Source organism: Oncorhynchus mykiss, chromosome 11 (genome assembly GCF_057628025.1).
Source record: "Oncorhynchus mykiss isolate SJ-2025 chromosome 11, ASM5762802v1, whole genome shotgun sequence".
NCBI classification, from domain to species: Eukaryota; Metazoa; Chordata; class Actinopteri; order Salmoniformes; family Salmonidae; genus Oncorhynchus; species Oncorhynchus mykiss.
Genome location: NC_143032.1, coordinates 9,047,739 through 9,073,438, shown reverse-complemented (window position 1 = coordinate 9,073,438; position 25,700 = coordinate 9,047,739). Strand labels below are relative to the sequence as shown.

The 25,700-nt window shown below is 40.0% G+C and overlaps 1 protein-coding gene and 1 pseudogene across 2 annotated transcripts; both read right to left on the bottom strand.

Moving 5' to 3' along the window:
- Window positions 1-5,045: 5,045 nt before the first annotated feature.
- On the bottom strand, window positions 5,046-9,647 carry LOC149979469 (sialic acid-binding Ig-like lectin 13). Its single transcript, XM_090189310.1, has 6 exons — window positions 8,090-9,647; window positions 7,654-7,959; window positions 7,251-7,517; window positions 6,430-6,523; window positions 6,260-6,317; window positions 5,046-5,916 (listed from the first exon to the last, which is right to left on the bottom strand). Exons 1-6 carry the CDS (start codon window positions 8,589-8,591, stop codon window positions 5,644-5,646), a joined length of 1,500 nt encoding a protein of 499 aa, XP_090045436.1. The 5' UTR covers window positions 8,592-9,647; the 3' UTR covers window positions 5,046-5,643.
- Window positions 9,648-18,361: 8,714 nt separating this feature from the next.
- On the bottom strand, window positions 18,362-21,768 carry LOC149979468 (sialic acid-binding Ig-like lectin 13; annotated as a pseudogene). Its single transcript, XR_016484342.1, has 6 exons — window positions 21,395-21,768; window positions 20,970-21,266; window positions 20,567-20,833; window positions 19,748-19,841; window positions 19,577-19,634; window positions 18,362-19,232 (listed from the first exon to the last, which is right to left on the bottom strand). The product of XR_016484342.1 is annotated as a sialic acid-binding Ig-like lectin 13 (transcript).
- Between the last annotated feature and the right edge of the window lie 3,932 nt (window positions 21,769-25,700).

Here is a 25,700-nt window from a genome sequence, read left to right as displayed (position 1 = left end):
TCTCCATGCAGCTTAAGGAAGCCGGTGCTAGACTAGAATTGCTCAACTTGGCATTGCAAATCATGCAGTTAGGACACTGACTCCCATCACGTTCGGTTATACATGTAAATCCATATTGTACATATTCGTCCGACCACTTTCTTTTTTTGCTCGACATAGTAAGTATGAAGGGATTAAAATATTAAGAAAGAAATCACAAGTCGACTACTGAGCGCACCAAATTCCCTGCAGCACAGATAGGCCAAGCGATGTAGCGTGATCACCTGCAGCCAATGATGGCCAAGCGGAGCGTGTCATCACGAATCATATTAATCGAATGTGTGTCTTGACCTCCGCCGAACCCCTGAGACTGACTCACCGAACCCCTGGGGTTCGATCGAACCCAGGTTAAGAACCACTGGTCTAGTGGGAGGGCTACTGGATTTCCTATTTGAAAACATTGACCCCTAGTGGTCTGAATAATGACTTTGATCTCTGGCCCTTTTTAGGAACAATTATTTTTATGAACAAGTCTTATAAATGGATCTATTCTTTCTACATCTTATCAGCGTAGAACCAATATGTTCCCCCTGTTGATGATGCTTATTATGCATTATGGATGAACCAAAAGATTACATTTAGCAACATTTTATATATATTAAATATATGTGAAATTAAATTAAACAATAATGTATGTTGATGCTAATCTTATACTAATGTTAATGATAACAATAGGCTAATATAGTCAATATGCTGTAAACTATCATTAAACGTTGGAGTTTTACCCAATAAATGACTGGGAGTTTATATATATATATATAGAGTGTTCAACTCTCTTTGTTTTTATAGCTTATTCACCGTTAGTCAGCACCTCTACACTAAGTCATTTTCTCTGGGTGTGCTCCAGATAATGCTTTTTATGTCACCTGAACATAACAAATAAAATAAATAAACATGTACAGATATTAAAGTATTTTATTTATAGAGTACTAACTTTACCTTCCCATTCTACAACAAAATACTGAAATACATGTAATATAGTCCTTGAAACATTTGATTTAAATACTGTAGAATTCCATTAATTATTATGGAGGACTGCTTCTTCTGGGGAGTACCATATATAGAGACCGGTGGATTTAAAGTCTCACGTTGGCCGTTACATAGAATCAGCGATCCAGGGTTTATACACATCATTGGTACAGTTTCTCCCAATAACATTAATATGAATTTATTTCTATGTACAGGTGATTTTTCAATTGGTTGGTGTGTTGTCAAGGAGGGAGGTGACGTGTGTTTGTGAGCAGATGACCACTATTTTGAGCCCGGTATGGGGACAGGGACAGTGGTGGAAGATATACTGTTAACCAAACACTGACGTCGGTTTCACATGAACATACAATGACATGAAAAGGTTTTCCCCCTTTCTGGTTCTCTATTTTGCTTCTTTTATTTACTGAATGTTATCAGATCTTCATCCAAAACCTAATATTAGATAAAGGGAACTTGAGTTTACAAATAACAAAAAAAACAGTTATAGTTATTTAATTGATTTCATTAACAAAGTTATGCAACACCCACGCCCCTGTGTGAAAAAGTAATTCCCACCTTATACTCAATAACTGGTTATGTCACCATTCCAAAACACACAATCAGGAATACATCAAAATGTATTTAATGTACCAAATGTAAAGTTTTGGAATGGCCTAGTCAAAGTCCAGATCTAATCCCAAATGAGACATTGTGACAGTTCATGCTTGAAAACCCACAAATGTCGCTTAGTTATAGCAGTTCTACATGGGAGAGTGGGACAAAATTCCTCCACAGCAACATGAGAGACTGATCAACAACTACAGGAAGCATTTGGTTGGAGTCATTTCAGCTGAAGGAGGCACAACCAGATATTGAGTGTAAGGGGGCAATTACTTTTTTAAACAGGGGCATTGGGTGTTGCATAACGTTGTTTAAGAAATGAATGAAATAAGTATGTAAATGTTGTGTTATTTGTTCACTCAGTTTCCATTCATCTAATATCAGCTTTTGATTGAATAACTGATAACGTTCAGTATCAAAAATATGCAAAATACATTTTCACAGGACAGTTTGAATCCAGACTATTAAAATACACTAATCAGGAAGGAACTGTACACTTTTCTATACAATAAAAAAGCCAGTATATCACATATCCCATAAAATATCATGAATTGTGGTTATTCCTTTATGTCTGATTCATAACTAATTGTTGTTGAGTGGAAAACTCACCTGACATAAAGAGGCCCATGAGAAAAAACATGTTCTCAGAACAAGCCATGTGAGAACTCACACACTACTGATCACCTGAAACAGGTCAAACATTCACTTCCTGGTAGAGTAGGTCATGTGACACATACTGTATCACATTGAAACTTTAGTCCATAGTCACATAGGTTCTTCAGTTGTGAAGCTAATACATGAACTAACAGCCGCACATTGAACATTTTGAATCTCATTACTAAAATACAAAGATAAGATGTGAAGTTGTTGACACTTGCCTTACAACAGTAAGCAGAAATTCATGTGGCACATCTCACATCTCAGCAGTGACATACTTCCTAATAAGTGCATTTATATGACAGGATGTTGAATAGTCTATGTGATGGGTGTCAACATCAGTTGTGAAAACATGGTATGCTAATTTAAGCATTTAGAACATTGTAATTTTCTATTGAACCTTCTACTCCAGAACAATTAGTCTCAGTTACTTGAAACATTGCAGAGTTGGCCTGATCCATGTTTCATCAGTTTCAAATGAAAAGGACCCCAGCTGCCCACTGTCTGATTCTAAACACAAAGTGTGTGTTAGCCACTGACTCAACAGCATTATATGGCCTATACATATATATGTATCCCTTCTACACAAAACATTCTTCGACCTGCCCAAGGCCTTCTGGGAGAAGGAGACCCAGGAGCTGAGGACGTACTTTACCCAGCAGGTGGGTTTTTATTACAGTGCAATTAATGAACAACCTCAAATGCAGCCTCATTTGTGTCTCTTGAACAACCCTAAAAATAAAAACAGACATAATAACTCCCAACTATACACACATGAAAATAGACATGTAATGGGGATATTTAAGATGAATAAAGTTCAGATTCAGTTTAGAGTGATTCATATAATGTTCAACATATTCATATATTTGACCTTTCTGTTACATGATTTCCAGTGTGCTGTTTGTAACACTTGGGTTGATGGTCACTAGACTCAATGCTGTATGTTGTGGATTAAACTCATAACTGATTCTAGTGATTGATGCCAGACTGGAGGAAGGATATACTGATTATTGTTGTATTCTGTTAAACACTGATTCTGTAGTAGCTGACAAAGCCACTGCCTTTTGTTTTGACTTCCTACAAGCATCTCAGGCTGGTGTTTACATAACATATGTTGGTCTGGTTAGGAAATAAAGGGACTGTCTCCAAGAGGCTGGTGTTTACAGAACATGTGTTGGTCTGGTTAGGAAATAAAGGGACTGTCTCCAAGAGGCTGGTGTTTACAGAACATGTGTTGGTCTGGTTAGGAAATAAAGGGACTGTCTCCAAGAGGATGGTATTTACAGAAAACATGTTAGTCTGATTAGGAAATAAAGGGACTGTCTCCAAGAGGATGGTGTTTACAGAACATGTGTTGGTCTGGTTAGGAAATAAAGGGACTGTCTCCAAGAGGATGGTGTTTACAGAACATGTGTTAGACTGGTTAGGAAATAAAGGGACTATCTCCAAGAGGATGGTATTTACAGAAAACATGTTAGTCTGATTAGGAAATAAAGGGCTTGTCTCCAAGAGGCTGGTGTTCACAGAACATTTGTTGGTCTGATTAGGAAATAAAGGGACTGTCTCCAAGAGGCTGGTGTTTACAGAACATTTGTTGGTCTGGTTAGGAAATAAAGGGACTGTCTCCAAGAGGATGGTGTTTACAGAACATGTGTTAGACTGGTTAGGAAATAAAGGGACTGTCTCCAAGAGGATGGTGTTTACAGAAAACATGTTAGTCTGATTAGGAAATAAAGGGCTTGTCTCCAAGAGGCTGGTGTTCACAGAACATTTGTTGGTCTGATTAGGAAATAAAGGGACTGTCTCCAAGAGGCTGGTGTTTACAGAACATTTGTTGGTCTGATTAGGAAATAAAGGGACTGTCTCCAAGAGGCCAGTAAGACATTGTCTCTGCTTCTATGATGGATGTTGTCTACCTGTTGCAATTTGTATTAAACCTGATTGATTCATGATTGACTTCACAGAGGCACATGTATCATACCCCCAAGACATGCTAACCTCTCACCTCTGCAATGACGGGGAGGTTAGCAATTTTTTTTGGGGTGGGGGGGTATGATGTTTCTCACTCATAATTATTCACTATTTATCCAGGACTATACGTAATCATGGTAGCATCCACATGAATGTGTTTAGAAACATATTATATTCTTAATTACAATAAAATGACACGATACATCTGTATAACTTTTTGAGGATCTGAGGACCCAGTCCAAATCTTTTCAGTCTCCTGAGGGGGTATAGGTGTTGTTGTGCCCTCTTCACGACTGTCTTGGTGTGTTTGGACAATGATAGTTTGTTGGTGATGTGGACACCAAGGAGCTTGAAGCTCTCAACCTGCTCCACTACAGCCTCATCAATGAGAATGGGGGCGTGCTCGGCCCTCCATTTCCTGTAGTCCACGATCATCTCTTCCTTTGTCTTGATCACTTTGAGTGAAAGGTTGTTATACTGGCACCACCCTGCCAGGTCTCTGACCTCCTCCCTATAGGCTGTCTCATTTTTGTTGGTGATCAGGCCCACCACTGTTGTCTCGTCTGCAAAGCTAATGATGGTGTTGGAGTCGTGCTTGGCCACACGGTTATGGGTGAACAGGAAGTACAGGAGCGGACTAAGCACACACCCTTGAAGGACCCCCATGTTGAGTATCAGAGAGGCAGATGTGTTGTTTCCTACCCTTAACACCTGGGGTGTGGCCCATCAGGAAGTCCAGGATCCAGTTGCAGAGGAACCAATAACACCAAAAGATGTCATGGAAATTAAATGTAAAGGTTTTTATTACAGGGCAATTAATCAACAACCTGAAATGCAGTCTCAATTGATTATGTTGTTTAACACTCAACATAAAAACTGAAACTATACATTCTAAATTGATATAAACTGAAAATAGATAAAATTGTTATTGTGGTAACTGCACAAAAGATGAAGATAAACAGTGACTATTAGATGTTAACACCATTCTGCCATCATGTCGACTTACTGCACCAACTTCCTGTCTTGTATCAGACCACTGTCTTTCTAACTAACTGTGTCTTCTCTCCTCAGTCATCATTGACTTTATATGGTCTTAATCTGCCTTCAGTGAGCTAGTTGAACTCAGCAGTTCCTCTATACTGGAACCCATTAAACAGATGCTCTGTGAACTCAACACTCAAAATAAATGGTCTAAAATAAAGAGTAGCCTGCATCATCATATCAACACTATAGTAACAGTTAAACTCTTTTCATCCCAGAAAATTCTACAAATATGCAGATAATCAAAGAGTACACAATTATAAATGTAACAAAAGTACCAATAGAAAACAGATACACAATGACAATACTGTACATAAAAACACTTGATACCCAATTGCAAAATCGTTAACATCCACCTGTTTTATTCACTTGTGCATAAAGCCCATCTAGGTTGTTAAGAGGTGGTTCCTGAGCCCCTCTCCCAGTCACGTTGACTTCAGCGTACTCACTCTCCTGTCCCTGGACCCTGTCCTGGGCTGCAGCTGGGGTCCCTTTGGTCTGTAGTTTGGAGAAGTCTATGTCACCGTATTGGATCTCTTCAGGCTGGTCTTCTGCAGGTTCCTCTGGTTCCTCTCCGGCTGTGGCCTGGTTAGTACACACTGTCCCAACCGGGGAGTTCTGTGGAGAGAACACAGAGAGAGGAACAGGTGTAAAGCTCTAAGCTCAGTAATGTGTAAAACTCTAAGGTCAGCAGGTTACACAACACATACTGAGGGGATGTCAATGAAAATGTCAATTCAACTGACAGGTGTAAAGACAGTAAACACTGTCAAAGTCCAACAGCCATTCTGTTATCATTCCATGTCATTACAGGATGTGGCATTGTTTTCGATGTGGTCATCTCCCCCTAAACTTGCTCTGAAATTATGTTAACCTCATGGCTTTAAATAGTTTCAGCATTAATTCAGTACTTCCTTAGATACACTTTGTTGGTGGTTTTAAAGTTAAGCCTTATTCCCACCTGTCCCTGTGGACTGTCTGTCCTTTCAAGTCCATCGTGGAGCCTCGAGTTTCTCCTCCTGGAAGACATTTAGAAAGGTATTCTGAATGCACTGAGAGGGTTTCCATATGCAAAAGCACAAACACAGCAGAAATAAAAAAAAATGCGTTGATGCCAGGAATAGTTCTTACCATACAAAAAGACTGATCAGGCTGATAAGCAAAATGGCCCCCAGAGTTCCTGCTGCAACCCCAAACACCATTGGGTTTTTTGGCTCTTTTTGCCCTGAAAATACAGCACATATTATGGTCAATTCTCACAAAAAGATCTCTCAAGTACACTACATGACCAAAAGTATGTGGACACCTGCTCGTCGAACATCTCATTCCAAAATCATGGGCATTAATATGGAATATAGAATGTCATTGTATGCTGTAGCGTTAAGAATTCCCTTCACTGGAACTAAGGGGCCCAGCCCAAACCATGAAAAACAGCCCCAGACCATTATTCCTCATCCACCAAACTTTACAGTTGGCACTATGCATTGGGGCAGGTAATGTTCTCCTGGAATCTGTCAAAACCCAGATTCGTCCGCCGGACTGCCAGATGTTGAATCGTATTTTCAACACGCCAGAGAACGGATTTCCACTTCTCCAGAGTCCAATGGCAGTGAGCTTCACACCACTGCAGCTGAGTCTTGGAACTGTGCATAGTGATCTTAGGCTTGTGTGCGGCTGTTCGGCCATGGAAACCCATTTCATGAACCCCTCAACAAACAGTCCTTGTGCTGCCGTTGCTTCCAAAGGCAGTTTGGAACTCGGTAGTGAATGTTGCAGTCCTACTGCCAATGTTTGTCTACAGAGATTGCATGGCTGTGTGCTCGATTTTAAACACGTTAGCAAAACATGTGAGGATTTAATAGCTGAATCCACACATTTGAAGGGGTGTCCACATACTTTTGAATATATATTGTATATCTAACCTACGATTGTGCCCTACGTGCCCATTTTACCTTTTATAGCCAGCTGCACTTCATTCGACTTCCCACAGCCGTGACTATTTCTTGCTTCACAGTAGTACAGTTCTCCATTACCAGATGTCACATTGAGGGTGTAACTCTGTCCAGATGCTACCTGTGTTCGTTTACCCCCACTGATCTTGAACCAGGTGAAGTTTGTCACAGGAGGGTTGGCTGTACTGCTGCAGGTCAGATTAACACAGCTGCCCACTGATGCTGAATCAGCTGGACTGATGGAGGCCAAGGTGTCCTTAGGAGAGACTGGGGGAGAGAGGTTCATTTAGAATGTATCTGCATATGGTATATTGAATAGTCTCATCAAATCCACTCTATTACAATCATCAGTGAAAACATGATAGAATGATCTATTCTTCAGGAACCGGTGACTAAATCTTACATGAAACGTTAAGCATCATGTTATGTTCCGCTCTCTTGTTGCTTGTCCCTACTGGGTAGACTGCAGTACAAGTGATGTTCTTCTCATGATGAAGATATGACGGAGTGAAGGTCACCGTGGAGAGAACTGATTTGGTTTGGTCTGAATTCTCCTGCAGTTGGTTCTCAGGTGTGAACTGTGTTGGGAGAGTCCATGTCAGCTCAGGGGGGTGTTCGGGACAGGGAGCGACAGCAGAGCAGTTTAAACTGACAGGGGTCCCTTCCTTCACCTCACCTGAGACAGTAATGATGGGACTGGAAGGCAAATCTGTAATACATTGCAGATAAATATATTTTACACTAACAGTTAAACTGTCCACTTGTTCTACTCTTATCTTTGATGAAAGGAATCTAAACTGGAAAAAAAATGTTGGTTTTAAAGATAAATTGTCTCTTACCACTGACAACTATATTAACAGACTTATCAGGATCTGTTGCAAGGAATGGTCCATTCTCAATCCTGAAGAAGTATATATCAGAGTAACTGGTGGTTACATTGAAGAAGACTGTGGTGCAGTTCTTCTGGAACATGTTTCCAGTTATCTTCCCTTGATATCTGTTGACCGTCTCACTACTGTTAAATATCACTCTGTCCGGACGCCCACCAAAGTATGGGTTTCCTTTAATCCACACTCCAGAGGGTAGTATTGTGCTGTTAAATGTATTATGTGGGTCATGAATATCAAATGAACATGGGATTTGCACACAGGAGCCCGTCAGTACATCCAGTCTATCTGGCATTGTGGCGATCAAATTTCGTTGACCAAAACAGGCCAAAACACCTGCAACATAAAGGACAACATCAGGGAGGTTCTGATGTATTTTCAGTTCAGTCCAATGATGTGTACTAATCCTAGATGACTGACAGGGGCCTCTGTTTGGAGGCAACTGCACAGCCATCTTGTTACTCCTCCTTCAGTGTAAAACAGATGTTGGAAGCTATAGAAATGCATGTATTAATGTCTATATTAGTTTTAGACTAGTATATTATATTACAGACACCTTAATGCAGACTTTTAAATTATATTATGTGACCTGCAACACTTCCTTCAGTAGAGAGACCCTGCCGTTTCTCCAGCCAATGATTGCATCTTGAAACTCACTAAATTGGTATTATCCAATAGCTGCTTCATCTTTGAGTCAGAGTTTTATCTTTTTCCTATTTTCCTTTGCCCCCAACTATGTGAACCTGTGTGTGGAACAATTTGAGGAACCACTTACAAAACAGAGACACACTCCCTACATTCTAAAATCCTCTCATGGAAGAGATACATAGATGATGTCTTTGTGCTCTGGGAAGGAAGTCAGCAGGAACTAAATGAATTCCAAACTCTGCTAAACGAGAGCTCTGAATATCTCAAATTCACCATGCAGACTGTTGAGAGAAATATAAACTACCTGGACTTATGGATCATCAAAGAGAATGATGCATTAAATACAGACTTGTACACAAAGCACAACAGAAATCAATACCCTGCTACGTGGGGATAGTATGCATCCCCTTCCCCTCAGGAATGGTCTACCATAAAGCCAGTTATGCAGGGTTAAATTAATCTGTGGCCAACATTCAGATTTTGACAGCAATGCTAAGAAAATGACAAATCATTTCAAAATCAGAGGCTACATGGAAAAAATTATTGATGATGCAACGATGAAAATATCTCAAAAACTACGAGAAGAATTGCTAAAAACTACACCAAAGAAGAAAAACATTTGCACTAAGTACACCAAGTGTTCAGAGAAAATGAAAGCAATCCTGAAGAAGCACTGGTATATTCTGCAATCAGACACAACAATTGCACACCTCAAGGACCAACCCACTGGTGGTCTATAAGCGTGGTCTCAATATTGAGGATAGTTTAGTGAATCTGACCTGCCCCCTGAACCCACTCAGACACTCTTGACACCCATTCCAAATAGGAACTACAAATGTGGCTCATGCTCACAGTGCAATAGCATTACAAAAACATCCTTCTTCAGACACCCACATACAGGTGGAAACATCCCTGTTAGGGGTATCATCTCTTGCAAGATAAAGGGAGTAATCTGTCTCATCATATGTCCATGTGGAAAAACATACGTAGGACAACCGAAAAGACAATTAAAACAATGCAGAGCTGACCACTGTAACGTGTGTCGTCGTCTGATGAGGAGGAGGAATCGGACCAAAGAGCAGCGTGGTAAGTGTTCATGACCTTTATTTAACTGAACACTGACACAAAAAGACCAAAGTGCAAACTGAAACAGTCCTGTCAGGTGCAGAAAACACTAAACAGAAAACAACTACCCACAAAACATAGGTGGGAAAAAGCTACCTAAGTATGGTTCCCAATCAGAGACAACGATAGTCAGCTGTCCCTGATTGAGAACCATACCCGGCCAAAACAAAGAAATACAAAACATAGAGAAAGGAACATAGAATGCCCACCCAAATCACACCCTGACAAAACCAAAATAGAGACATAAAAAGCTCTCTAAGGTCAGTGCGTGACAACCACCGCAGCTCAATCAGGTGTAATAACCCTGACTATCCAGTAGCAGCTCACTTTGTTGAAGCTAACCATCCCATCTCCTCACTCAAAAACACACGCATATACACACACATTGAGCATGTTGGCCGACCAAGGAGAGGAGGTATTTAAAACATTGACCCCTACTGTCTTAATATTGACTTTGATCTCAGGCCCTTCTTATGAACAATTAGTTTGATGTCGGTTTCACATGAACATACAGGGACAGTGGTGGAAGATATACTGTTAACCGCACACTGATGTCGGTTTAACATGAACATACAGGGACAGTGGTGGAAGCTATACTGTTAACTGCACACTGATGTCGGTTTCACATGAACATACAGGGACAGTGGTGGAAGCTATACTGTTAACTGCCCACTGATGTCGGTTTCACATGAACATACAGGGACATGAATAAGTATTTCCCCCTTTATGGTTCTCTATTTTTGCTTATTTTTTTACTGTTATCAGATCTTCAACCAAAACCTAATATTAGATAAAGGGAACTTGAGTTTATAAACTTTTTTTATAGTTATTTATTTTCTTTCATTAACAAAGTTATGCAACACCCAATACCCCTGTGTGAAAAAGTATTTGCCCCCTTACTCTCAATAACTGGTTGTGCCACCATTCCAAAACACACAATCAAGTATACATGAAAAGGGATTAAAAGCAATTAATTTAAAGTTTTGGAATGGCCTACTCAATGTCCAGATCTAATCCCAAATGAGACATTGTGACAGTTCATGCTTGAAAACCCACAAATGTCACTGAGTTAAATCAGTTCTGCATGGGAGAGTGGGACAACATTCCTCCACAGCAACGTGAGAGACTGATCAACAACTACAGGAAGCATTTGGTTGGAGTCATTTCATCTGAAGGAGGCACAACCAGTTATTTAGTATAAGGGAGCAATTACTTTTCACACAGGGGCATCGGGTGTTGCATAACGTTGTTTAAGAAATAAATGAAATAAGTATGTAAATGTTGTGTTATTTGTTCACTCAGTTTCCATTTATCTAATATCAGCTTTTGATTGAATATCTGATAACATTCAGTATCAAAAATATGCAATAACTTTTTCACAGCAGTTTAAATCCAGACTATTAAAATACACTTATCAGGAATTAACTGTACACTTTTCTACACAATTAAAAGGCTGGAATATAGCGCATCCCATAAAATATAATGACTTGTGGTTATTCCTTTATGTCTGATTCATAACTAGTTGTTGTTGTGTGGAAGACTCACCTGACAGAAAGAGGCCAATGAGAAAAAACATGTTCTCAGGACAAGCCATGTGAGAACTCACACACCACTGATCACCTGAAACAGTACAAACATACACTTACTGGTGGAGTAACTTAACTCACACAACACATTAAACCATCCCCATATCAAATACACGATGTCCTTCAGTTGTAAAGCTAATACATGAACGAACAGCAGTACATTAGAACATATTGAATCTCATTACTCAGAATTAATCTCCTTTCATTTATTTTGAACATTCAAATGAACAGAAAATATAGTGAAGAAGTCGATACTTGCCTTAGACGGTAACGTAAACTGTCTACAGCAGAAACTGTTACACACATAGTGAGGTCTGACTAACTAAAGTGCTGAAATTCATGTGGCATATCTCACATCTCATCAGTGAAATACTTCCTAATATGTGTATGAGAAACCATTTTAAAGGAATACTACTGTATTTAATGTCCCTTTCTCGGGGTAGGACAGGTCAGCAGCATTTTGAAACCGGCCCCTGAATCACTAAGTCTGCCCCCAATAAATTGCTAAAATAAACTTTTGGCAGCAAAACCATCTCCCATATCTCCTGTATCTCCTGTATCTCCCATATCTCCCATATCTCCCAGGCTTGAATGGGAATATCTGTGGGATTTTAAAAAATATAGTAAAATTATGAACCCAAATCCACGATTAATTTATTAAAATATAAAAAAGAAAAGTTTAATTTGAGTTCGATACAAAACATATGGTTGTCACATTATGTTTCAATATGAAAAACTTTCAAATAATAAATAATAATAACTCTAACAGCTCAGATGCAAAAATCTGTCTTCATCAGGGTATAATCACAAACACTCGTTTATATAGTGTCAAAAGACACAGGTGTCTGTAATCATGGCCAAGAGTGGCCTAATATCATTGGATAATTATCAAATATTAAAAGGTCATACAAAGAACAGCATACAAACAACAAACGGATAGCAAACGATCATAGATTAATTTGACTACACAAGCTTACAAACAATTATAATGGCAAAGTCACAATAATCACAAGAATGGCTTCAGATCAAAGTCTACGTTGAGACCGAAGGGCGCAGGGGTCTTTAAGTTAAAGATCCAGGCAGCCTCTCATTTTAACAATACATTATCAAGGTCACCCCCTCTCATAGGGAGGGTGACATGTTCGATGCCAATATAACACAGAGACGAAATCCAAGAAGTGGGCCGCAACTGGGTAAGTCAAGATTTACACCTAATGGTGCTACGATGCTCTGAGATACGTACTTTTAATTTGCGCTTTGTTTTACCCACATCATTTTTACCACAAGGACAAGTTATAAGATAAATAACTGCCTTAGTGGAGCACGTAATAACACCTTTGATTGGGATCGATTTCCATGTTTGTGGGTGTTTGAAGGATCTACGTTTATGCAAGTGCCATTGCATTGAGCACAGCCATTACATTTGTAATTTCAATCCAGTAGGGGCGCTAATAGACGTTGTTCTGCAATATCTTGGGGTGGTAAATCAGAGTGTACCAATTGGTCTCTGAGATTTCTGCCCCACGAGAATACGACCAAGGGAAGGTCCGAAAACACATTACCGAGACTATCATTGGATTTTAGAATGTGCCAATGTTTGTGAACAATTCCCTTCATTTGTTCAGAACACTTTGAATAGCGGGTAGTTAGAACACAAGAATGTGTCTTTTTGCGAGACTGACCTTGAAAAAGGTCATGTCTCGTTTTGTTTTGAATTTTCTCCATGGCAATATTAATCTGATCATTTTTGTAGCCCCTCTCCTTGAACTTCCTTTGCGTCTCAGCCATATTTCTGTCGAAATCTAATTGTTTTTTGCAAATTCTTTTGATTCGACAGAATTGGCTGTAGGGCAAACTATTTTTCAAGGGAAGTGGGTGACAACTATCAGCTCTCAACAAACTGTTACGATCAGTAGGCTTCCTGTAAAGATCAGTGTATAGAACATTATCTTCACACAAGATCAGAAGATCAAGGAAACTGATTTGACGTGTATCAGATTGCATAGTAAATCTCAGATGCTCAGAACAGGAGTTAAGAAAAGCATGGAATGCCTGGAGCTGTTTTGCATCACCCCTCTATAGAACAAAAATATCATCAATATACCGTTTCCAAATAATAATGTTAGGCAAGAAAACATTTTTGAAAAGATTGAAAATAGACTGTTTCTCCATGTAACCCACATACAAATTAGCATAGTTAGGAGCCATGGGGGATCTCATAGCAGTACCCTTCGTCTGAATAAAGAAATTATTTAGAAACATGAAATAGTTATGTGTGAGTACTATTTCAGCCAATGTTATAATGCATGCACTGGAAGGTAGTTCATTAGGGTCACATTGCAGAAGAAAATGTTCCAGAGCTTCAATACCGCCCTCGTGTGGAATATTTGTGTATAACAACTCAACATCAAAAGTAACTAACAAGGTATTCTCATGGAGAGGATCAAGAGATTCAATGATAGAGATCATACTGCTGGTGTCCTTTACAAAGGAGGGGAGCTGTTCTGCAAGTGGTCTAATAAAAAAGTCAACAGAAGTAGATAGAGGGGCCGTTACTGCATCAATGCCCACTACAATAGGGCGCCCTGGAGGTTTTGTAACATTCTTGTGTAATTTCGGCAAAGTATAGAAAGTGGCAATTTTAGGGTGTTGAATAGCCAAAAAGTCATGTTCTTTTTTGGTTCTGACAAGAACTTAAATACCCATCTAAGACAGTAAAGATAGTATTCTGAAAATTGGGAAGTAGGGTCACTTCTGAGTTTCTTGTAAAAGGTGTTGTCAAGCAGCTGTCTATGACATGTACATAAACTGTCCTATCCATGAGTACAACCGACCCGCCCTTATCAGCAGGACGAATAAGGACTGACTTGTCGGTTTGTAAATCAAGCAAAGCTTGTTCTTCATCCTCAGGTAAATTATGGAAAGATTGGGACCCCTGTTTATTCTTAAGGAGATGTCCAACATCTTTTTGCACAAGTCTGCAATATGTCTCGATAGTGATTGCGATTGGCTGGAGGTATAAAATAACTCTTGCTTCTAAAAGGAGTCGGAATATGTGCAGGAGAGCAACCTGCTGGTTCAATAGAAGTGTCAGAATTAGGGGAGCTAAAGTATTCCCTAAAACGGATGTTTCTAAAAAACTTAAACAGGTCTACCTTAACATCAAAATTGTTGCACTGGGTTGTAGGCACAGAAGATAACCCTTTATTAAGCAAAGAGACATGGGCAGGGCTCAATATCTTGCTTGATAAATTAAAGACACTCAGTCTCGTGGGTTCTAGGACCGTGTGAACGGTCTCCTCTGCCTCTGATAGTCGTTTCTTCTTGCCCCGTTGGGTGCGACATCTCGTCGATGAGCGTGCCTGCGGCCTCCTCCGCCCTTCTGCCCGTCCAGTCTCTGGTTGAATAAAAAACTACCACTGGAAGCCGATGAGGCGCTGGTTGTAGAGCGTTGACCAGACGGGGGTGGATAGAAGTAAGCGGCATCCCTCCTGCGTCTGCCATGGAGAGAGGGAGCAGGACCTCCCTTGTCAGGGTTTCTCCAGAAGTAGACTTTATCCTCGGCCTTGTCTTTTTTGTATTGGTTGAATTTCTTGATTTTATGTTCCTTTATTTCTGAAGACAACTTGTCCTGGTGCGCTTGGTTAGTTTTCATGAGTTCATTTGAATATGTCATCATCATTCACAGCTATTTGTAGAGCTGTGCGTTTGTCTTTAATCGTGTTATCCATTTCAATAAAATCCTTCTTCAACTGGTCAACAATTAATGACATTAAACATGAACATGAAAAACAGACATGAAAAACAGACTTGGTATGAAACAGAGTAACTGTAATTGTATCTGAGTGATTCTCACACACCACTCAACTTCTCCGACACCAACTTCCTCTTTGAAGTCTATTTGCAAAGAGGAGCCTGGTGGGCTGGATGCCACAGAGACACTCTTTTCACTCCACTTTGATACGGAATTGACTTTTTTGTAGCAGTTTATGAGAATTTATGTAGCAGGTTAAGAAAATGATCTTAGCATGTTAAGAGCCTGAGGTTAAGGTCAGGTTAAATAGTCAGGTTTAGGGAAAATGCTCTCCTAACCAGGGTTGGATGAGGGCATTTGGGACCCTGAGCTTACTTTCCTTCGTTTCAACACGTTCTGCCATGGTGCAGAGAGAATTATTATTTATATTGTTGCTGTTTTATAGCACCTCATGCTTGTGTTCACATTTTGCCATGAGGCTGATATAAAAGGTTGCCGTTTTAACGCTACAATCAGATGACCGCATTTGGGACCCTGACACATTTTGCCATGGTGCAGAGAGGAACATTTGCAATTTGATAATGCTATTCTACACATTTTGCAATGAGGCTGAGACAAAATTTGCCATTTTAAAGCTAATTCCCTGATATTCAACACCTTTTGCCATGAGGTCGATAGGAAAGGTTTCAGTTTTAAAGCTAATTTCCTGTAATTCTACACGTGCTATCATATGCTATCTGGGGCCGTTCGGTAATCTGTCCCTGCTCCTAATCTGCTACCAAAATAATTTCTTATTGAAGTGTTGTGAAAAGAGTGTGTCCCATGTGCAACAGGAGAGAGCCTGCAGGGCATGGGCGGCAGGGTAGACATGGGCCCTCTCTTCGACGGTCAAGTCTAGATGAGATAAAGCTTTTGTCAAGTTGAAGTTCTTGAAGTTCTTTTAGCATTTTAGCTAATCCTAACCCTTTTCCGTACCTTCATCTAATCATCATAACCTGATACGTTAATTATCCTAACCTGCTGCATAAATTCTGCTAAACTTGCTAGAAAACTACATTTTCACAAAATCTGTATCCCTCCGAGACAAATCCAGCTTCGACCTGCCCAAGGCCTTCTGGGAGAAGGAAACCCAGGAGCTGAGGGCGTACTTTACCCAGCAGGTGGAGGGAGAGCTGAAGGCTCTGGAGGACAAGGTCAGGAATTGAGAGGTGGAGGGACCAGCTGATTCAGAGAGAGAAGAGAGAAAGTATTGACTATTGGACATTATACATTATACTACGCTGATGCTGCTATATGGTTGTACTGACAATAAAGTACTAACAAGCTCATTTCAATTTTGTGGAAACTGCTTTGCCTATATATGGATAAAATGTATGAAAATACAATGAAACGATGTGCCTGCATGCAGATCAGGCTACCACTCACTATCAATGGATATATGAGTAGGTATTAGGTGATAAAACAGAACCAATCGTACAGCTCTTTCCATGACATAGATTGACCAGGTGAATCCAAGTTAAAGCTATGATCCCTTATTGAAGTCACTTGTTAAATCCACTTCAGTGTAGACGAAGGGGAGGAGACAGGTTAAAGAAGGATTTTTAAGCCTTGAGACAATTGAGAAGTGTGTTGTGTATGTGTGCCATTTAGAGGGTGTTTAGGCAAGACAAAAAATGGAAGTGCCTTTGAATGAGTTGTGGTAGTAGGTGCCACGTGCACTGGTTTCAGGAACTGCAATACTGCTGTTTTTTTTTTATCTCACTCCAAACAGTTCCCGGTGTGTATCAAGAATGGTCCACCACCCAAAAAACATCCATCCAACTTGACACAACTGTAGGAAGCATTGCTGTCATAATGGGCCAACATCCCTGTGGAACGCTTTCGCCTCCTGGTAGAGTCCATTCCCCGATGAACTGTGGCTGTTCTGAAGACAAAAGGGGTTTCAACTCAAAGTTAGGAAGGTGTTCCTAATGTTTGGTATCCTCAGTGTCTTCAGAAAGGACCCCTTGACTTATTCCACATTCTGTTGTTTTACAGCTTGAATTAAATAGAATGCCCATAACATGGTGCAGCCATCACCTTGAAAATATGAAGAGTGGTACTCAGTGATGTGTTGTGTTGGATTTGCCCCAAACATACACGTTTTATTCAGGACATAGAATTAATTTCTTTGCTCATTTTTAAGCAGTTTTACTTTAGTGCCTTATTGCAAACAGAATGCATGTTTAGGAATATTTTAATTCTGTACATGTTTCCTTCTTTTCACTTTGTCATTTAGGTTAGTATTATGGAGTAAGTACAATGTTGTTGATCCATCCTCAGTTTTCTCCAATCACAGCCGTTAAACTATGTAACTGTTTTAAAGTCACCACTGACCTTATGGTGAAACCAGTGGAGGCTGCTGAGTGGAAGACAACTCATAATAATGTCTGGAACGGAGCAAATGGAATGGAATCAAACGCATGGAAAACATGTTGGATGAATTTGGTACCATTCCTCCTGTTCTGCTCCAGTCATTACCACGAGTATGTTCTCCCCAATTAATGTGCCACCAACCTCCTGTGGGTGAAATCCCTGTGCAGTGTTTTTCCTCTCCGGCGACTGAGTTGGGAAGGATGCCTATATCTTTGTAGTGATTGGGTGTATTGATAAACCATCCAAAGTGTAATTAATAAATTCACTACACTCAAAGGGGTTTTCAAGGTCAGATATCTTTTCTTTTTACCCATCTACCAACAGGTGCTCTTCGTTGTGAGGCAATGGAAAAGCTGCTTATATCTGTTTGAAAGTTGCTGCTTGACTGAGGGATCTAACAGATAATTGTATGTGTGGGGTACAGAGACGAGGTAGTCATTTAAAAATCATGTTAAACACTAGTATTGCACACAGAGTGAATCCATGCAACTCATGTGACTAGTTAAGGAAATCTTTACTCCTGAACTCATTTAGGCTTGACATGGAAAAGGTGTTGAATACATATTGACTTTCAGCTTTTCATTTTTATGTCTAAAAACATAATTGTGTGTAGAACAGTGACACAAAATCTCAATTTAATCAATTTTAATGAGATGTTAAATGTTGGACCAATAAGACCAAAATATTTCATGGACATTGAATGTAAAGGTTTATTGCAGGGCAATTAATAAACAACCTGAAATTCAGTCTCAATTATTTCTTCGATTTAACACTCAACATAAAAACTGAAATAATTACTTCTAAATAGATATAAACTGAAAATAGATATTATTATTCTGGGAACTGCACAAAAGATGAAGATAAACAGTGACTAGTAGATTTTAACACCATTCTGACATCATGTAGACTTACTTCACCAACTTCCTGTCTTGTATCAGACCACTGTCTCTCCAACTAACTGTGTCTTCTCTCCTCAGTCATCATTTACTTTATATGGTCTTAAACTGCCTTCAGTGAGCTAGTTGAACCCAGCAGTTCCTCTATACTGTAACCCATTAAACAGATGCTCTGTGAACTCAACACTCAAAATAAATGGGCAAAAATAAAGAGTAGCCTGCATCATCATATCAACACTATAGTAACAGTTAAACACTTTTCACCCCAGCAAATTCTACAAATATGCAGATAATTAAAGAGCACACAATTATAAATGTAACAAAAGTACTATTAGAAACTAATACACAATGACAATACTCTACATAAAAACACTTGATACCCAATTGCAAAATACTTAGCATCCACCTGTTTTATTCACTTGTGCATAAAGCCCATCTAGGTTGTTAAGAGGTGGTTAAGAGGTGGCCCCTCTCCCAGTCACGTTGACTTCAGCGTACTCACTCTCCTGTCCCTGGACCCTGTCCTGGGCTGCAGCTGGGATCTCTTTGGTCTGTAGTTTGGAGAAGTCTATGTCACCGTATTGGATCTCTTCAGGCTGGTCTTCTGCAGGTTCCTCTGGTTCCTCTCCGGCTGTGGCCTGGTTAGTACACACTGTCCCAACCGGGGAGTTCTGTGGAGAGAACACAGAGAGAGGAACAGGTGTAAAGCTCTAAGCTCAGTAATGTGTAAAACTCTAAGGTCAGCAGGTTACACAACACATACTGAGTGGATGTCAATGAAAATGTAAATTCAACTGACAGGTGTAAAGACAGTGAACACTGTCAAAGTCCAACAGCCATTCTGTTATCATTCCATGTCATTACAGGATGTGGCATTGCTTTCGATGTGGTCATCTCCCCCTAAACTTGCTCTGAAATGATGTTAATCTCATGATTTTAAATAGTTTCAGCATTAACTCAGTACTTCCTTAGACACACTTTGTAGATGGTTTTGTAAGTTGAGCCTTATTCCCACCTGTCCCTGTGGACTGTCTGTCCTTTCAAGTCCATCGTGGAGCCTCGAGTTTCTCCTCCTGGAAGACATTTAGAAAGGTATTCTGAATGCACTGAGAGGGTTTCCATATGCAAAAGCACAAACACAGCAGAAATAAAATTGTTTTGCGTTGATGCCAGGAATAGTTCTTACCATACAAAAAGACTGATCAGGCTGATAAGCAAAATGGCCCCCAGAGTTCCTGCTGCAACCCCAAACACCATTGGGTTTTTTGGCTCTTTTTGCCCTAAAAATACAGCACATATTATGGTCAATTCTCACAAAAAGATCTCTCAAGTACACTACATGACCAAAAGTATGTGGACACCTGCTCGTCAAACATCTCATTCCAAAATCATGGGCATTAATATGGAATATAGAATGTCATTGTATGCTGTAGCGTTAAGAATTCCCTTCACTGGAACTAAGGGGCCCAGCCCAAACCATGAAAAACAGCCCCAGACCATTATTCCTCATCCACCAAACTTTACAGTTGGCACTATGCTTTGGTGCAGGTAGTGTTCACCTGGTATCCGTCAAAACCCAGATTCGTCCGCCGGACTGCCAGATGGTGAATCGTATTTTCAACACGCCAGAGAACGGATTTCCACTTCTCCAGAGTCCAATGGCAGTGAGCTTTACACCACTGCAGCTGATTCTTGGAACTGTGCATAGTGATCTTAGGCTTGTGTGCGGCTGTTCTGCCATGGAAACCCATTTCATGAAGCCCTCATAAAACAGTTCTGGTGCTGCCATTGCTTCCAAAGGCAGTTTGGAACTCGGTAGTGAATGTTGCAGTCCTCCTGCCAATGTTTGTCTACGGAGATTGCATAGCTGTGTGCTCGATTTTAAACACCTGTCAGCAACGTGAGGCTTTAATAACTGAATCCACGCATTTGAAGGGGTGTCCACATACTTTTGAATATATATTTTATATCTAACCTACGATTGTGCCCTACGTGCCCATTTTACCTTTTATAGCCAGCTGCACTTCATTCGACTTCCCACAGCCGTGACTATTTCTTCCTTCACAGTAGTACAGTCCTCTATCACCAGCAGTCACATTGAGGGTGTAACTCTGTCCAGATGCTACCTGTGTTGTTTCACCCCCACTGATCTGGAACCAGGTGAAGTTTTTCACAGGAGGGTTGGCTGTACTGCTGCAGGTCAGATTAACACAGCTGCCCACTAATACTGGATCAGCTGGACTGATGGAGGCCGAGGTGTCCTTAGGAGAGACTGAGGGAGAGGGGTTCATTTACAATGTATCTGGATATGGTATATTGAATAGTCTCATCAAATCCACTCTATTACAATCATCAGTGAAAACATGATAGAATGATCTATTCTACAGGAACCGGTTACTAAATCTTACATGAAACGTTAAGCATCATGTTATGTTCAGCTCTCTTGTTGCTTGTCCCTACTGGGTAGACTGAGGTACAAGTGATGTTCTTCTCATGATGAAGGTATGACGGAGTGAAGGTCACCGTGGAGAGAACTGATTTGGTTTGGTCTGGATTCTCCTTCAGTTGGTTCTCAGTTGTTGGAAGAGTCCATGTCAGCTCAGGGGGGTGTTCGGGACAGGGAGCGACAGCAGAGCAGTTCAAACTGACAGGGGTCCCTTCCTTCACCTCACCTGAGACAGTAATGATGGGACTGGAAGGAAAATCTGTAATACATTGTAGATAAATCTATTTTACTCTCATAGTTAAACTGTCCGCTTGTTCTACTCTTATCTTTGATGCAAGGAATCTAAACTGGGAAAAATAGTTGGTAAACAGTTAAATTGTCTCTTACCACTGACAACTATTTTAACAGACTTTTCAATGTCTGTTGCACGGAATGGTTGACTCTCAATCCTGAAGAAGTATATGTCAGAGTAATTGGTGGTTACATTGAAGAAGACTGTGGTGCAGTTCTTCTGGGACATGTTTCCAGTTATCTTCCCTTGATATGTGTTGGCCGTCTCACTACTGTTAAATATCACTCTGTCCGGACGCTCACCAAAGTATTGGTTTCCTTTAATCCACACTCCAGAGGGTAGTATTGCACTGTTAAATGTTTTCTGTGGGTCATGAATCTCAAATGAACATGGGATTTGTACACAGGAGCCCGTCAGTACATCCAGTTGACCTGGCATTGTGGTGATCAAATTTCGTTGACCAAAACAGGCCAAAACACCTGCAACATAAAAGACAACATCAGGGAGGTTCTGATGTATTTCAGTTCAGTCCAATGATGTGTACTAATCCTAGATGACTGACAGGGGCCTCTGTTTGGAGGCAACTGCACAGCCATCTTGTTACTCCTCCTCCAGTGTAAAACAGATGTTGGAAGCTATAGAAATGCATGTATTAATGTCTATATTCGTTTTAGACAAGTATATTCTATTACAGACACCTTAATGCAGACTTTTAAATTATATTTTGTGACCTGCAACACTTCCTTCAGTAGAGAGACCCTGCCGTCTCTCCAGCCAATGATTGCATCTTTAAACTCACTAAATTGGTATTATCCAATAGCTGCTTCATCTTTGAGTCAGAGTTTTTCCTTTTTCCTATTTTCCTTTGCCCCCAACTATGTGAACTTGTATGTGGAACAATTTGAGGAACCACTTACAAAACAGACACACTCCCTACTTTCTAAAATCCTCTCATGGAAGAGATACATAGATGATGTCTTTGTGCTCTGGGAAGGAAGTCAACAGGAACTAAATGAATTCCAAACTCTGCTAAACGAGGGCTCTGAATATCTCATTCACCATGCAGACTGTTGAGAGAGAAATAAACTACCTGGACTTATGGATCATCAAAGAGAATGATGCATTCCATATAGATTTGTACACAAAGCCAACAGACCTCAACCTGCTACGTGGAGATATTATGCATCCCCTTCCCCTCAGGAATGGTATACCATAAAGCCAGTTATGCAGGGTTAAACTAATCTGTGGCCAACAGTCAGATTTTGACAGCAATGCTTAGAAAATGACAAATAATTTCAAAATCAGAGGCTACATGGAAAAAATCCCTGATGATGCAAAGATTAAAATCTCAAAAACCACGAGAAGAATTGCTAAAAACTAAACCAAAGAAGATAAACAAATCTTTTGCACCAAGTACACCAAGTGTTCAGAGAAAATGAAAGCAATCCTGAAGAAGCACTGGCATATTCTGCAGTCAGACTATAGAATGGCAAACCTCTTCAAGGACCAACCCACTGGTGGTCTATAAGTGTGGTCACAATATTGAGGATAGCTTAGTGAGATCTGACCTGCCCCCTGAGCCCACTCAGACACTCTTGACACACAATCCAAATTGGAAATACCAATGTGACTCATGCTCACAGTGCAATAGCACAACACAAACATCCTTCTTCAGACACCCACATACAGGTGGAAACATCCCTGTTAGGGGTATCATCTCTTGCAAGATAAAGGGAGTAATCTGTCTCATCACATGTTCATGTGGAAAAGCCTACGTAGGACAACCGAAAAGACAATTAAAACAATGCATAGCTGACCACTGTAACGTGTGTCGTCGTCTGATGAGGAGGAATCGGACCAAAGAGCAGCGTGGTAAGAGTTCATGACCTTTATTTAACTGAACACTGAAACAAAAAGACCAAAGTGCAAACTGAAACAGTCCTGTCAGGTGCAGAAAACACTAAACAGAAAACAACTACCCACAAAACATAGGTGGGAAAAAGCTACCTAAGTATGGTTCCCAATCAGAGACAATGATAGTCAGCTGTCCCTGATTGAGAACCATACCCGGCCAAAACAAAGAAATACAAAACATAGAGAAAGGAACATAGAATGCCCACCCAAATCACACCCTGACAAAACCAAAATAGAGACATAAAAAGCTCTCTAAGGTCAGGGCGTGACAACCACCGCAGCTAAATCAGGTGTAATAACCCTGACTATCCAGTAGCAGCTCACTTTGTTGAAGCTAACCATCCCATCTCCTCACTCAAAAACACACGCATATACACACATTGAGCATGTTGGCCTACCAAGGAGAGGAGGTATTTAAAAACATTTACCCCTACTGTCTTAATATTGACTTTGACCATATATAGAGGCCGGTGGTTTCATAGTCTCTCATTGGTCGTTACATAGAATCAGTGATCCAGAGTTTATACCCATCACTGTTACAGTCTCTCCCAATAATAATAATAATTGTGGAAGGACCACCAGAGGGCAGGCTGGGCTCACGGATAGTAGCCCAACAAGGCATGTTGAGACAAGGTCACCAGAGGTAATTAAGCACAGCTTACGGTACTAATGACATATTCTCTTTCCCCTATAAGAGAGAGGATGGAACCAGCAAGGAGAGGAGAGACAAACCCTCTCTATAGAATGGCTACCAAGAGAAGGTAGCTAGCCAAAGAAGATCCATTAAGACAGTGCCAGATCTGTGATTGTTGTTAAAGTTTAAAGATAATCGTCTTGTGTTCCTGTTTCATCTAAAGAAGAAGATGTATGTTGTTCCTTGGGAGATTCTTATTGATTGTGTTGAAGTGTTGGTCTTGTCAGATCTCTCAATAGAGAACAGCGTTCAACCAAGAAAACCTACTCCTGACTTGTTTATTCCACCTTTCTGTTTAAGAGTGACACCAAATGACTTGGTCCGCTCACATAATATTAACTTATTTCTATGTACAGGTGATTTTTCAATTGGTAGGTATGTTGTCAAGGAGTGGTGATATACTGTTAACTGCACACTGATGTCGGTTTCACATGAACATATGAAGAAGTATTTCCCCCTTTATGGTTCTCTATTTTTGCTTATTTTTTTACTGTTATCAGATCTTCAACCAAAATCTAATATTAGATAAAGGGAACTTGAGTTTATAAACTTATTTTATAGTTATTTATTTTCTTTCATTAACAAAGTTATGCAACACCCAATACCCCTTTGTGAAAAAGTATCTGCCCCCTTACTCTCAATAACTGGTTGTGCCACCATTCCAAAACACACAATCAAGTATACATGAAAAGGGATTAAAAGCAACAAATTTAAAGTTTTGGAATGGCCTACTCAATGTCCAGACCTAATCCCATTTGAGATATTGTGGCAGGACTTGAAACGAGCAGTTCATGCTTGAAAACCCATGAATGTCACAGTTAAAGCAGATCTGCATGGGACAGTTTGCCAAAATTCCTCCACAACAATGTGAGAGACTGATCAACAATTACAGGGAATGTATGGTTGGTTGTCATTTCAGCTGAAGGAGGCACAGCCAGTTATTTAGTGTAGGGGAGCATAACTTTGTTTAAGAAATAAATTAAATAAGTATGTAAATGTTGTGTTATTTGTTCACTCAGGTTCCATTTATCTAATATCATCTATTGATTGAATATCTGAAAATATGCAAAAACTTTTTCACGGCAGTTTAAATCCAGACTATTAAATACACTAATCAGGAATTAACTGTACACTTTTCTACACAATTAAAAAGCTGGAATATAGCACATCCCATAAAATATAATGTCTTATGGTTATTCCTTTATGTCTGATTCATAACTAGTTGTTGTTGTGTGGAAGACTCACCTGATATAAAGAGGCCAATGAGAAAAAACATGTTCTCAGGACAAGCCATGTGAGAACTCACACACCACTGATCACCTGAAACAGTACAAACATACACTTACTGGTGGAGTAACTTAACTCACACAACACATTAAACCATCCCCATATCAAATACACGATGTCCTTCAGTTGTAAAGCTAATACATGAACAAACAGCAGTACATTAGAACATATTGAATCTCATTACTCAGAATTAATCTCCTTTAATTTATTTTGAACATTAAAATGAACAGAAAATATAGTGAAGAAGTTGATACTTGCCTTAGACGGTAAAGTAAACTGTCTACAGCAGAAACTGTCACACCCATAGTGAGGTCTGACAAACCAAAGTGATGAAATTCATGTGGCACATTCACATCTCAACAGTGACGTACTTCCTAATAACTGAATGAGAAATAAGTTTTAAAGAATACTACTGTATTTAATGTCCCTTTCTCACGGTAGGACAGGTCAGCAGCATTCAGAAACGGGCCCCCAAATCACTAAGTCTGCCCCCAATAAAATGATAT